Below are 14,714 nucleotides of genomic sequence, written 5' to 3' on the forward strand. Positions count from 1 at the left end.
GTTCTTTGGCTACTTAGGCAAAGGTGGAAGTGGAAAGGAAACTGGCTGGGGTCAGGTCTGAGGGAGGGGACCCGCCTTAGCCTCCGCCCTCTTCCTCCACCTCCACAGGGGTGAGAGGGAGGGAGGGTGAGAGGGCAGGGAAGAAGAGGTAGAGAGAGAGGGGAGGGTATGGGGGATCTGGAAGGCGGTGGGAATGAGGGAGAGAGGAGAGAAAGAAATGCTGAGAGGAGAGGCGAGACAGGAAGAGTGGGGGGAGGAATGGGGTGGGCTAGTCACACGATTTTTACTTCACTGTGTGTGTGTGTATGGGGGGAGTGTCTTTGTATCTCGGGTCCCTCCCACCAACATTGGGAATTTTTTTTGTCCTTTCTTTTTCCCATCTGAGCTTTCCCTCTGCTCTTGCAGCTGCAGAGGCATGGGGGCCAGGATGGGGGGTTTCTATCCCCTGGGACAGTGGTGTAACCTCCCTCTGTGGCTCAGATTCCTGGCTATAGGGAACCCTGTGCAGACAGATAGACACAGGCCTAAACCCTAGAGCTTCAGGAGGCCTCAAAACTTGAAGCTGGCTGCCTGTCCACCCTATACTGCTTGGATTAGGTGCCCCCTTCCACCCAACCTGCCTGCTGAACAAGGGGACACCAGCTGTGGGGGCAGGAGGCCCTGGGCACTCCTCCTGGGGTATTGAGACCCGCTCTTCTCTAGCCCGGGGGCCCAGACATGAGGCCTTGAAACCTGAACCTTCTCTGGGCTGAGACCCTTTCCCTTGAGGACTCCAGGCTGTCATGGCCAGAGCTTTGGCCTCTCTCTTGCACAGTGGCCTGGTCCTGGCTGACTTCCCCTTTGCCTTGCTGCACACCTCTCGGTCAGTTCTTTCCAGACCCTTCATCAGACAGCTCTTCCTCAGCCTCCCGTGGTAGCTGACTTCCTGCTTTCTGCCATCCTGGGTTGGGGTGAGGCAGCCCTGGTGTCCTCCCCCTCTTTCCCCTCTTGTTGCTTGTGGAGAGTTCTGGTTGTTTCATGACGTTGGGCTCTAAGCATCTGACCACCGTGAGTGGAAAACAGGAAAAATGAAACTGCTGATATTAGTGATGAGATGTGTGGGTCTCAGCACCTTAAAGTAACCAGCTGGCTGGAAACTGCCTGGCTGTGCCTCAGAGGGGAACCAGGCTGGGCTGGAAGGAAACGTTACAGAGCACAGCGGAAAAAGAGCGTCAGAGGCTGCCTGTGAGGTGTGGTGGCAGTGGATGCTTGCTCAACGGGCGCTCTGAGCTATTTGTGAACAAGGCCGTTCCTGAGTCTCAATCTGGGACAGGGGTGTAGGGAGAACTGGGGGTTCCCCTTGCCCTTACCTAGCAGAGGATGTGTCATATCGCAGGCCTGCGCTGAGGGACCTTCCAGGGAGCAGTGGCCTCCCAGGGGATGGCAGGTCAGCGAGTCCTGCCACTGGACCAGGCAACAAGGCTGTGCCTGACCAGTGGGTTACTGGATGTGGCAGCAGAGATGTAACTGGCCAGGGGCTGATTCTGGACAGCCCGCTTAGTCACACCTTCGTTCTCTGTGTTTGGGGTTTACTCTCAGTCTCCAGCCCCCTGTGGGACCCCAGCGCTCTGTATAGACAAAGATCTCCAGTAAGGACTGGAGGTGTGGCTGCCTGGGTGGGAGGATGTCTGGCTCAGACTCCCATTCTAGGCCTGTGTGTGAGGAGGGAGGGGGCCTCTGCTGTGCTTCCTCACCTCTAGACCTCTGCCTTCTCTCTCTCCCCTTCCCTTCCCCATCCCTCTTCCTACCTGGGCAGGAAGGTAGGGTAATATGCCAAAGCTCACGAAGCTTATGGGCAGTAGGGGGAGGGTTCTGATGGGGCCTGAAGGGCCTTGCTTGGCTCCTGGAATCCTTTGAAGGGCTACATGGCCCAGAGAGGGTCTGGGCACTTCTGGAGCCTGTAGGAGGGAGGAACAGCATTGGTCCTAGGCCGGGAGCAGCAGTGGGGGTGGGGTAGGTGGGGCCTGCACCCTGATACCACACTCCTGACTTCTTATCAATATCCTCCCCAGCATGCATTTCTCCACACAGTTTTTCCTAGGCATGCGCGGACCACCCCTAGAACACAGAATTCCCCCAACACCTGCGAGCCCAGCACACACTGTCCTCAACAGACATACTCCTCATACACACGTACTAGTGAACACACACACACACACACAATCCCAAGTCACAGACAGTGCCAGCATATACAGGCACAATTCCCACAATTTCCTACCACATACACAGTCCTACTACACAAAATGTCAGCACTCTTTTGTTTGTTTGTTTGTTTGTTTTGCCAGCACTCTTATACACCCAGTTAGAACCCGAACCCTCTTCAATAAGGAGGGCTGGAGGGGCTGAGGTGCTTGTCAACTCTCTCCAACTTTCTTAACCTTCCTGACCCTACTTCCTAGCAGGGATCAAGGCTAGATTGGTCCCGTTAGAGACAGTCAGGCTGTGAGTTGGCCAGGGGCCACAACTTCCAAGATGGAGGTAACTGGGTTCACTGTAAGCCGATGTTGCATCAGTGTCCTTCCTGCTCCTTGCTCCATTTCTCCTCACAACACTGCACAATGACGTGGCAGGCAGGGCAGGGCTTCAAGAAGCAGCAGGGCTGCTTCCTCAGCCTGGATGAGCACATTGTCTCTGCAACTGTCCCCTATGGGAAGGCTGTGTCCCTTCCCAGGGGATAGATCACAAGGCCATGCATAATAAATACTCCTCCCATGGGCATTGGCTTTGTGCCAGCAGGAGTGCATCACACACCACAGTGTGGCACAGTGGCTCACACTTCCCACGTGTCTGTCCACATGGTTCTGTGCCCGGAGCCTCTCCTTGGCCTCAGGGGTCTGATGTGAGGATGAAGCGTCTGTTTGTCTAGCCATTTCCTTGCCAGGTGCATTCTGGTGGATCCCAGCTCTTGGGTTTTGAACAGACCCACTGTGGAGGTTTGTGTGCAGCGCTGGATGTGAACATCAGTTTTCATTTTGCAACCATGGTCACTGGTGGGAGGGGTCATGGTTTCCTGCATTTCTGTTTGGGAAGTCTGGGCCCCATGCTCTCAGTAAAGGAAGCACACAAGGCTCATGGGAAGCCCCTCACTGCTCCTCTCCCCGCTGGGAAGAGACTTGATCCTTACCAGGTCATAGGCACCCCAGATAGCAGAGAATCGGGAGTGGGGGAGTGGGGATCCCCACTGTCTTGTGGGGATGGGGTCAAGGAAGTGCAGGAAACAGAAGGCTCATCTCCTGAAAGGACCTGTGTGGGAGGCAGAAGGCAGCACTGCCGTGCGCTGACCCAAAGCCCACAGGCCGTGGACTGGGTCTCCTCAGTGCAGGCGGCGGCCGTGGACTGGGTCTCCTCAGTGCAGGCGGCAGCCTGATTAACTGCTGTTTCTGAGGTTGGAACAGGAAACGGTTAATAGTGTTTGCAAATAAAAACTTTCTGTTCCACTCTACTTTTGAAACATTTCCCAGAAGGTAAAGGAAGAGCTATTAATCTGCCTGATTTAAGATCTGAATTTTAATGTTCCTAAATGGGACATTTCTACATGTTATCACACACTCCTTAAACAGTAATTTTTACCTCCAACACCCCCTATTTACTAACTGTTCTAGAATGTCTAGCATGTTAGAAGTTTCAGCGTGCAAATATATTTTGAATTCCCCAATGTGCATGTTTGCCATACATGTGTAGACATGTGCACGCATGGGGTGTTGACATGTGTAGGTGTGCCTGTGTGTTATGTTGTCTGCGCTGAGTGTGTTGTGTTTTCTCACACAAGTGCAGTGGCCCTTGCTGTGGCTGAGGTGCTTCCCTACCTGCAGGCCCTGGATGAGCTGAGCTGGAGTGGATCCAGGAGGCTGCTGTTCTTGTGAGTGGAACGGTCCTCATTTCTGCTGCTCACACTGCTCCTTTCAGAGCCTAGCTAGGGCTTTGTGGATGGCCTGGCCACTGAACTGCAGGGGCAAAGACAGTGGCTTCTCTGGCTGTGAGGTCCACTCTCAGGGGCCACCCTGCTGCCAGCTGCCTGGACCCACTCTAACTGTTGCCAGAGCGGAGCCTAGAAATGGGCATGAGTGGGCAGGGCCAGGACGGGGTCGCTGTTCTGCCAGCAGCCCCCGGGAGAAGGGCAGAGGTGGTTAGCAGTGGGCTCCTCCAGTCCTGTGTGCACGTTTGGAGATGAGTGGACAGTCAAGGAAAGGCTACGATTCTCTAGTGTTCCCTCACTTCATGAGGGCTGGTGGTGCCACGAGAAAGCCCTTCCAGGTAGCAGAGGTCACAGTTCCAAAGCCTTCCCTAAAATAGAGCCAAAGCTGGGCACTGGTGGCTCATGCCTGTAACGCTAACTCAGGAGGCTGAGGGAAGATGACGGCCGTTCACAAAGTGAGCCTGAGCAGGAATGTCCCTGAGACATTTATCTCCAATTAATCACCAAAGAGCTGTAAGTGGAGTTGTGGCTCAAGTGGTAGAGCGCTAGTCTTGAGAAAAAAATGCTCAGAGACAGAACCTAGACCCTGAGTTCAAGCCCCAGACTTGGCAACAACAACAAACAACCCCAAACCAAAATAAAAAAGAACCCCAGAAACCTCAGAGCCACTTCGAGGTGGCTGGATCACAAACAAGTGATAGTGGCTGGGGGAGGAAGATGGGTCTGAAGCAGCCAGGAACCACTAGGTCTAGAGGGGTGCTCTGTGGGCCCCAGACCCAGGGTGTGAGGAGGAGCAGGAAGTGGCCATTTCTCTAGACCCCAGAAGGAACCCCACACCTTTTGGCCCTCCACACAGGTGGCCCTGAAAGGACACAGTAGGTCTGGGGGACCACACATTGTGTCCCTGGGTATACCTAACATAGGGTGGCCCTGAGGGACCCACACATAGTGGCTTTGAGGGGACCCTATGCATGGTGTCCCTAGGGGGAACCACACATGGTGGGGCTGGGAGGACTCCACCCATGGAGGCCCCGAGGGGACCCACACGTGGTGGCCCTGAGGGGACCCACACGTGGTGGCTGTGTACTTGCAACAAACCCAGGACCTTAGATACAACCCTAGAACATCAGCTAGGATTACAATAGGCATCTGGTGGTAATCAAAACTTCACACAACAGAGCTAAGAGCAAAGGGGCAATTGGTTTATTTCTCAAGTGAACAAGAAATCCAGAGGCAGGTGCAAGTCATGAAGTCATGACTGGTCACTCCCGCCATCATCAGTATCAAGGAGCCAGGCCCTCCACCTCCATTCTCAGGACACCCTGTGGTGTAAAATGACTGCCAGAGCACCAGCCAACATCCTGACCCTGATCAACGGAAGAAAATGAAAGCATAATGAGGAAAGTTGCACTTTCCTCAGCTCTCTAGCCTTATTTAATAAACCTTCCTAGATCATCCTAATGATTTTCTCTTTTATCTTATTGTTGCACCTAACTGAAAGATATCACATATTTGAAAGAAAATGAAGAAGTTTCAGAAGTGAAAAATACAGTAACAATAAAACCCTCATCTGAGATTATTTGCTGCAGACGGGACAAAGATGAAGACCGAATTCACGAACTGGAAGACAATGAGAAGAAATTATGGAGCACTCGGGGCAGCTGGGTAGAAGGGTGAGAAGGATGGCTGAGAGGGACAGCCATGGAGGCCAGGCCAGGCAATGGGCACTCATCTGGGGTCTGGTGGGAAGGCAAGGTGGGGCCACGTGCCTGGTCCATTCTGGTGAGTCCCTGTCATGACTGTAGACCACAGCTATACCAGCTCTGCCGATTGCAATAGCTAGGATCAGCCACCAAGAGCAGGCCCAGACTGTGTCACCAGCAAACTCAGAATCGTGTGAAGACAGAGTGATCCGTCCTCAGTGGGGAAGGCATAGAAGGAGGAGCTGTGGGACTGTCAGCCAGAAGCAGGTCTGGAAGTGTGTGGCTGGGAACATCACTGACCAAGCATTTTATGGTGTTGAGCTGGTCTGGCTGCTGTCCACAGCCACCAAGAAAGGCAGCTCTAAGCTGTCCAGATGCTGAGCGAGGGACTCAACAGAAGGTAGACTACTCTACGCACTACCCTGAGCGTCTCCCAGTCCGACTCCTTCCTTCCTGGGCATCTCCCAGTCCAAGTCCTCCACAGTGGGCATCTCCAGTCCACATCCTCCCTGGTGGGCATCTCCCAGTCCAAGTCCTCCACGGTGGGCATCTCCAGTCCACATCCTCCCTGGTGGGCATCTCCCAGTCCAAGTCCTCCACGGTGGGCATCTCCAGTCCACATCCTCCCTGGTGGGCATCTCCCAGTCCATGTCCTGCACTCCTGAACATCTCCCAGTCTACACCCTCCACTCCTGGGCATCCTCTCCCAGTCCACATCCTCCCTGGTGGGCATCTCCCAGTCCAAGTCCTCCACAGTGGGCATCTCCAGTCCACATCCTCCCTCCACTCCTGGGCATCCTCTCCCAGTCCACATCCTCCCTGGTGGGCATCTCCCAGTCCATGTCCTCCACGGTGGGCATCTCCAGTCCACATCCTCCCTGGTGGGCATCTCCCAGCCTGTGTTCTCCACAATAGGCATTTCCTGCTCCTGCAGCTTGGTCTGGCCTCCGCCTAATGTGCCTGGTGGTTGCCTGACCTGACAAAGGAGGCAGCAGTGATGAGGGCGGTGACCACAGCTGCATCCGAGCAGTGTGACTAGAGATCCATCTGGTATGGAAAAGCCACACCGTGCAGCTCAGGGTGTGAGAGGCTGGCGGCCAGAAACTGGGAAGGATCAGGAAAGCATTGTGGGGTCTGAGGAGGTTCTCTTCTAATACTTTGCAGTAATATGTAAAAATGGGAATTTATACTTTAGGTGCTTTTATGTAAATGTTTGGTGTTCTTTAGCAAATGCTAAGAAAAAATTTGTGTCTGTTCCAGTACTGAGGCTTAAACTAGGACCTCTCACCAAATGCTTACTTAGGTTTTTTTTCTTTCCCTGTTGGCTGGAGCTTTAACCACTTGAACAACCTCCTACTTCCTTCACCAATAAAAAGTCGACAGGAGGCTGGGCACAGTGGCTTATTGCACCTGTAACCCCAGAACACAGGAGGCTGAGGCAGAGGATTGGAAATTTTAGGACAGCCTAGGGTATATAGCAAGTCATTGTCTCAAAAAAAGAAAAAAACTGAAAGAAAATGCTTGAGAAAAGATCTTCAGGAGCATCTGCCATCACACCCCTTCTCTAATGTCACTACTTCATGTGTAATGGCAAAAATTCAGCATGGCACTGTGGGAGAGCAGAGGTAAGGCCAGTGACTCATGACATGATATGAGCTGGAAAATACCAACGATTCTCAAGGGCGAGTGTAGGTTCCTGTTCCAACGTGTCATAAAGGGAGCACAGGGTGGGCTTCCTGGTAAGATTTCCTGCCTGCGAGAGTGGACGTAATGTATGTACACACATTTGTGTCCATGCATGGACACTGGTACACCCACGCAGTGCTGCTGATTGCTGGCTTTCAGGTGATGGGATCATATTTTTTTCCCCCTTCTGCCTCCGGTTTCTCCAGATAAGCCAGTTGCCATGGAGACCATGCTGCTGTGGAGGCAGCCAATTGGCCAGCTTGGGTGTTTCTTTGGGGTCCAAGCAGGCGCAGCCTTCAGCCTGCATTGTGAGCACAGCAACAGCATGGATGGGGCTGGGGCAGACGTGTGGTCAGATATGTTCTCCCAGTTGATGGCTGAGAGGAAGCCCCAGGACATTTGGGTCCTGCATCCCCAGGACAGCTTGGTTGCAGGACACCTGGGCAGTGGTGGTCTCCAGTACCAGCTCAAGGGGCTTTCCAGGTTTGGTGCCGGGGTTGGGTGGTATATTATGTGGTCTGGGGAAAGCAAAGGCCCGGGGGAGCCTTGCCACTGGCCCTAGGCTGGCCCTGGCCCCTCAGAACAGGATGGAGAGTGGGTAGCATTAGGAACTGGGCACATATCAGCCTGGTTTTGTCTCCAAGGGGTGGGTGGGGCCTAGTGCTCAGGCGCTTCTGGGAAATGGAGGTGCTCAGGGCAGGAAGGATGGCTGCCTGAGTACAGGGCCTGGGGATGCTGATGTGGTGGCTCTGTTTTTGCTTCCTATGGCTCCTCTGGTCAGTGCTGCTGTAGGATGTGTGGGTCATTTCCTATATCCATGGTGCTGCCATGCAAGGATAGCAACAGCAAAAACCCATAGGAGGGAGCTGGAACACATTCAGTCTTAGTGACTAGCCAGATGATGGCCCTGCTTCAGGAGCTGAAGCCTGGGGCTCGAGAAGTGGGAGAACCATTCCTAGCCAGGCTATTGGGTGGAGAGGTGGACCAGCCTGGTAGTGTGGTGTGGCTGAGGCCAGCTCCATGACAACATCATTGGTCAGTGCAGCGGAAGCCTACTTCTTAGGCCTCTTCACACCGTGAGGCTCCAGCTTTGCAGACCCTGGATGATGCACTGGGGGCTGCCCATTGCCTTGCCTACCCTGCAGACGCTGGGCTAGGATGACCAGGTCCTCAAGGTACTTGCTAGTGTGTCACTCATGGGATGAGTGGGCAGCTTCAGATCTGGACCCCCTCCTCCCACTTGGGGCCAGATGTGAGTATATTTCTGGTCTTTTTAGGTCCTGGAAGGTTGTTGGTGGCACATTAGTTCTCTGAGTCAAAGGAAAGGTGAACAGAGGCCACACACCACTGAAGCTGGCCACTGCCACATCAGTGGGGCCTGAACAGACGGTCACAGAGATCTCCAGGCCCATTGGTGCCACCTGTGCTTCTGGGAGATGTGCAATCAAATGTAAATAATGCAGAAGCTCAGATCCTTAGTAGGGCCATGCTTGTGTGCACTGGGAGCTCCTGTGCCTGGAGGCTGTTGATGTGGTTGGATAGAGCAGACCCAATACCCAGAAAGTACCGCCAGACAGCCATGAAGCAGGGATCACTGGGAGCGTAGACACTCATGGAACTTGCAGCTGTGTAAATGCTGAAGTGAGGGGCCACTTGTCTGGGGACTCTAGGGAGGTGCTGGGCAGGCAGCTGCAGCAAGTACCCAGGGAGCTGGCTGTGGGCTCTCTGCAGCAGCATGATGAGCCTCCCTCCTGCTCACCTGCCCTTCTTCCATGCAGGGACCTAGTGAAACTGAGGATGGGTTAGGTATCAACAGGAGCTGTCCAGGACTAGCCACCACCCTAGCATTTCTCTTCCCTCCCTCCTTCCTTCCTTCCTTCTTTCCTTCCTTCCTCCCTTCCTTCCTCTCTTCCTTCCTTCCTCCCTTCCTTCCTCCCTTCCTTCCTTCATCCCTTCCTTCCTTCATCCCTTCCCTCCCTTTCTTCTTTTGTTCCTCCCTTCCTCCTTCCCTCTCCTTCCCTCCCTTCCTCTCTCCCTTTCCTTCCTCCCTCTCTTCCCTCCCTCCCTCCCTTTCTTCCTTCCCTGTCCTTTATTTCTTCCCTCCTCCCTCCTTGTTCCCTCTCCACTTCCCTTTCTTAGTTCTTGATACCAGGACTTAAACTCAGGGATTCACACTCTCACTAGGCTTTCTGGCTTATAGCCGGTATTCTCTACCACTTGGGCCATGCCTTCAGTCTAGATTTTGCTGGTTAATTGGAGACTAGAGTTTTCTGTCTGGCAATCCTAGGTGTCTAGGATTACAGGTTTGGGCCTCTAACTTCTTTCTTGTTGGGGTCTGGAATTGGAGGTTTTTGTGTCAATGGGTCGGACTAACAACTGGTTTGTTCACTTGAGCAAAGCTCATATGTGCTCACACATTGCGTTCGCCATGGGTCACTCCTCAGGGCTGCTCTGAGATTGCCTCCACCCACAAGGTTACCTGACAGGCAACAGGCCGCATCACTTCACCCCCTCTGGACGGGGCATTCAAGCCTCACTTTCCCAGTGGGAAATTTGGGGTCCACAGATCCTATGTCCAGGCTGGACCTATCCTTAGGGCCACCTTCTGACATGTGTCAGAAGTCATCAAGCAGTAGGAGGTGACAGGATGCGGCCAGTCACAGTGACACCCACATGCCAGGGCCAGTGAGTCTGGCACCAAACCAATGAACAGGCATTTGCTTTTCTAGCCTTTGATATTTTGTGCTGCAGGTGCAGAGATGCAGATCTGCTCTTTACATGTGTAGACAAAGGACTCGGGGCTGCAAAGCCTGTGTGCAGGCAAGAGCAAGGGCTAGGCTGCCTGGGCCCTGGCTCTGGCTGGCTGGTGGGGGAGCTTTGAGGTTTGAGGTTTGAGTGTGGGATGTGGGGCCAGGGTGGTAAGGCACCAGGCGGGCGATGAGGCCAAGGTTAGCACCGAGGGGCCCAGCAGTGGGGCCTCCACAGCAGCTCTGTGTCCCTCCCCTCTGCTCATGTGTCTGCTCTCTTTCTCTCCACAGGCTCCAGTGTAGCCGCTGCCCATGGACCTGGGGCTCAGCCCATGTGCACATCCTGTTCCATGTGTGGTGGGACAGGCCTGGGGGCCAGGGGCTGGTGAGGATGCGTGTGCAGGGCCAGCCGTGCCAGCTGTGCCCCCCAGACACCTTCAGAGAATGCCAAGTGAGCCCTGGTGACATCCGGGCCTTCCTGGGCCAGCTGGTCCTATACATTCTGCAAAAGTGTTACAGGGACAACCACAGCCCAGTGCAGCGCCACAAGACCTTCCTGGGGGGCTGCTGTGAGGCCTGTGATCTGGGGGTCTGCTTCCTCCAAAGGGGGCCCAACTCTACTTGGGGGCTTGTGCTACACGGCACGAGTGCCACTCACAGCTCCACCACCCATGCCAACAGCCAGCAGCTGCCCCCCTCCAGCAGTTACAGCAGGGCCAAGAACACCAGGGGCCACAACCACAGGCCCCTCACAGTGCCCCTGCTGGTGATTGGCTTCACCGAAGACCCCTTCTTCGAGGGCAGTGACATCCTCAGTGAGGATGACTGCATCACCGTTCCCTTTTCCCTTGTGGGTGTTGGCGATGGCCATGGCTGCATCTCCCTTGGGGGGGAGGGCTCCCTCACCCTTGGGGAGGGCTCCCTCCTGGAGGCTGGTGGCAGCAAGCCACCAGTGATAGGCCAGGGCTCCATCTACCTCTCTGGGAGCTGCATGGCTATGCCCCGAGGCAGAGGGATCCTGTTGAATGTCAGAGCCCCCATCTTCCATGACCAAAATTTTCCAGGAAACATCATGAAGACTTTTGAGCTTAGAGGTTTTCTGTTCGGAGGCCAGGGCTCTGCACCCAGTTCTGTCGGTGTGGCCAAGGGTCAGGGCCCAATTTCCTTCAGCAATTGCTCTGTCATCCCTGGAAGTGACTTGTACCCCATGTTCTACACTGTTGGCCTCATGGCTAATGGGGAGGGTGCCATCACCTTCCCCTCATTCTTAGTCAACATCATCAGAGGTAAGGACCCCTTCATCAGCATCACCAAGGAGGCAGCACAGGAAGATGGAGGTGAGAGCCCCGCCTCTGGAGGTCACAGCTCACCTCCAGAGAATGGCACCACAGGCCCTGCTGCCTGCAGTGAGGAAGGCTCTGTCACCTTCCCCTTCTCCTTTAGCGACAATGCCGAGGACCAAGATTCGTCCATCGAGAAAGAAGATAGCCAGGGCCTGGCCACCATGCGCCACGACTCGGCTCCAGAGCGCAGCGCTGACGATCTTATCTCTATTAGTGAGGGGGCCATCACCATTCCATTCTCAGTTTTCAGCATCATCCGACGCAAGGGCCCTGGCTACTCTGCTAGTGGCTCGCAATGCAATGGCATTGTCACCCATGGCCACTATAAGAAGAGGCGGCTGAGATCCAGGTTTGGCAAGTCCAGATGTGGGCCACGCTGGGAGGAAGACTTCCACTCTAGAAGGTCTTCTCGCAGGTCACGCGCCCAAGCCTCTGAGGACTTCTGGATCTGTGTGTCCCTCACCATCTGTATCTTCTGGCTGATGTGTGTGTACAGACTGAACCTGGGCACTTACCAGCAGTAAGCTCAAGGCTGTCCCCTGGTGTCCGTGTGCTGGTCCTGCATCCTTGCCAGCCTGGCCGCCTGGGAAAACATCCCCTCCCAGCTGGGCCTCCCGCAGCCCAGCCCCACCCCGCTAGTCCCTCTGTGGTCTCCTTGACGGGAGTTTGTGGCTATCTGAGCTTTTCTCTCTGTGTGTCTAACTCCAATAAAGTAAGAAAAATTAACAGCACTGCGCCTAAGAGAATTAAGGCAAAATTAATAGCACAGTCCCTAAGGGAGCAGGGAGAGGTTATAAGGTGGGGCTTCCTCTGGGTCCGGGGTCCTTCTGGACTGTAGCACCCTGGGTAGTCAGGACCCAAGTGGGCAGGACACAGGGGGCAAGGGTGGACAGGACCCCAGGTGGGGAGGATCCAAGTGGGCAGGACACTGGAAGTGGGTGGCAGGAACTGGGTGGGATCCAGTGAGCAGGAGCGATTGGACTCCTGCCAAGTACATACTCTCCATGGCCCTAGAAGCTGAGTGAGCCTCACCTTTTAAGAAGCTTTTTTTTCTTGTGGTGCTGGAGATGAACCCAGACCTTGCATAGGTAGGCAAGTGAAGACTTTACTAATTAGCTGTAACCTGGCCCGACCTATGCCCTTTCGCACTGGGATGTTGCACTCTGAGGATTCATGAGCAGTTCCTTCAGCCCCTCGTTCCCACAGGTCCTTGAGATCTACTCATAAAAAGCATTTCAGGGCGTCTCCTAAGAAGAAGGGTCTCACAAGTGAAGTTTTAGCAAGGAGTTATTTTAATTTACTCAGAGAAAACATAAGACGAGAGAGAAACCTTTCCTCCCACCATAGAGAACTTGGGAGATGAGGAATGAAAATAGTTTTTTTTTACACTGTCTGAATAGGGAAATTCATAGGGAAATTTAAAATTGACACATTCATGTCAGTTTTGTAGTTTTAGGTGGGTGTGACGGGTGAGAACTCTCTAAACTGCAGTTAACCTTTAGGACTTCCTTGTGCCACGTCTGTCCTTTCATTCTTTCTGACTCTACCCAGGCACAAAGAGCTCACAGATTTTTGCCATTTTAAAGGATAAGGTAGATTTAGACGGTCCCTCCTTTTTGTCTCACACGAAAAGGAGGTATGCTTGTTTGCTTTTTACTGCTTGTCGCAGTTTACTTCTTGGTTTAACTTCGGAGTCTGGCCAGTTCAGTATTTGTTCAGGTGATTTCTCCATCTCCTCTCCTTCCAGCTGGCCTCAATTTCAGGTGTGGAGTCACACACTTTGGGGATTTCCTTTGGGAAGGCTACTGGCCAAGTTCTCGCCCAACTCCAGGCAACAATAAAGTCCCAGTAAAGTTGGAAATTGGACTTTTAGGCCTCAGGGTCAAACTCCTGGCATGTGGAGTCAGGAAATGGTGAGGGAGAAAGGAGATTTGTTATGTGAAAAGCAAAGCACTTCAGCCTTTGGCCATCTGTAAGGTTCAGCAAAAGGAGACTGCTGCATGGTTCAGACAGAAGAGTTGATTGGGGGAGAGCAGGCCTCCTGCACAAGATAGAGGGTACAGCGGGTACAAGGGATGCAGGCGACAGGAAAGGGGGAAGGAAAAACCAAATCGGCTGGCCCTGCATGAGAGGCAATGTCCAGAGACTGACTGGTAGGGAGATTGGGATATATATAGGGAGAGGGTGAGCAGAAGGAATGGCCATGGTAGGTGCAGATGTGACATCAGAGACTGGGAACTTTTCATGGTCTGAAGGAGGCGTGAGTGGGACAGTCCAGGAAGTGACTTCAGAGTAAGAAGAACTGACTTCAGCGCCTGAGGGACGGCCCACTGTCCCCCAAGTGTGTTGGTTATCTGGGATACAGACACGGGTTGGGGCTTCTAGAGAGGGACACATGGAAAGAAAACAAGAGAAGGGGCTGTTTTCCTGGGCAGACTTAACACCATCTCTGATATCTTTGGGGCTCAGATATTAGCTTAATATTGAACAGACAAACATGGATTTTGTTGTTGGTAGTAGTGTTTATTTTTGATTATTTTTCACTTTAGGGGGAAAAGGGAGGCACAAAAAGGAAGGGAGGGAGGGTGAACAAATGCAGGCATGGTATTCAGTATACATTATGTGGAAAACTACCTGTGGAACTGTGGGCAGGAATGGGAGGGGGAAAGCATTATCATGGTTCTGTCTCTGGGACCACTGTGAGTAGATGTGGGCTGTGGACAGGGCCTCCACGCTTGAGGGAATGAGGAGGGCTGCAACCTTTATCGCTGGTATTGGCCCAGGGCTGCTGCAGCCATCTGGAAGAAAAGATAACGGGGATTTGGGAGACATAAAGGCATCATCTATTGCCTGAAGTGGTCTCAGTGGGTTAATCATAAAATGAAATTTTGTGCCCATTTCTAAACCTTAGGTGACCCTCAGGTCCAGAGCCATGGTGAGAGGGGACCTGAGGATGCAGAAACCCAGGGCTAGGTGACTGAGAGATATCATCTTTCCTCAGGACCAAAGGCCATCCCACCACCAGGGGATTCTCTGTGCAACGCAGCTAAACTCAGAACTGCTGTTTAGAACTGTCCCATTGGAAATGTTCTATTGTTGCTTTTCCACCGAGTTGAAAAGCCAGACAAGTATTTATTAACTTTTCTTGAGAAACAATCTGTTCCCTAGCTAACATTGCCACCAGCAAGGAGAGCCTGGAATTATCTTCTTGGAAGTTCTACCCAGTGTTCTGTTGTGAGAAGGGACCCGGTTAGTATGGATCTGAACCTGGGACAATAGC

The 14,714-nt window shown here is 53.3% G+C and overlaps 1 protein-coding gene across 2 annotated transcripts; it reads left to right on the plus strand.

The window, feature by feature from the left end:
* The first annotated feature begins 7,396 nt into the window (after positions 1-7,396).
* On the plus strand, positions 7,397-12,307 carry Rtp5 (receptor transporter protein 5 (putative)). Of its 2 annotated transcripts, none has more exons than XM_090354446.1 (2): positions 7,397-7,503; positions 10,383-12,307. In XM_090354446.1, exon 2 carries the CDS (start codon positions 10,483-10,485, stop codon positions 11,956-11,958), a length of 1,476 nt encoding a protein of 491 aa, XP_090210572.1. In that variant the 5' UTR covers positions 7,397-7,503; positions 10,383-10,482; the 3' UTR covers positions 11,959-12,307. The 2 variants fall into 2 exon arrangements, with proteins under 2 accessions (XP_090210572.1, XP_090210571.1); XM_090354445.1 differs by lacking the exon at positions 7,397-7,503 and adding an exon at positions 7,652-7,827.
* Positions 12,308-14,714: the final 2,407 nt, after the last annotated feature.

The sequence above is a fragment of the Megascapheus bottae genome, chromosome 21 (genome assembly GCF_031878675.1).
Source record: "Megascapheus bottae isolate mThoBot1 chromosome 21, mThoBot2.hap1, whole genome shotgun sequence".
Lineage (NCBI taxonomy): Eukaryota > Metazoa > Chordata > Mammalia > Rodentia > Geomyidae > Megascapheus > Megascapheus bottae.

Bases quoted from the DNA above. Each gene is read 5' to 3' on its own strand.
- Rtp5 (XM_090354445.1), top strand. From the start codon at position 7,670: ATGGATGGGGCTGGGGCAGACGTGTGGTCAGATATGTTCTCCCAGTTG. The intron at 7,828-10,382 runs GTTTGGTGCCGG...TTCTCTCCACAG, and splicing joins CAGCTCAAGGGGCTTTCCAG to GCTCCAGTGTAGCCGCTGCC.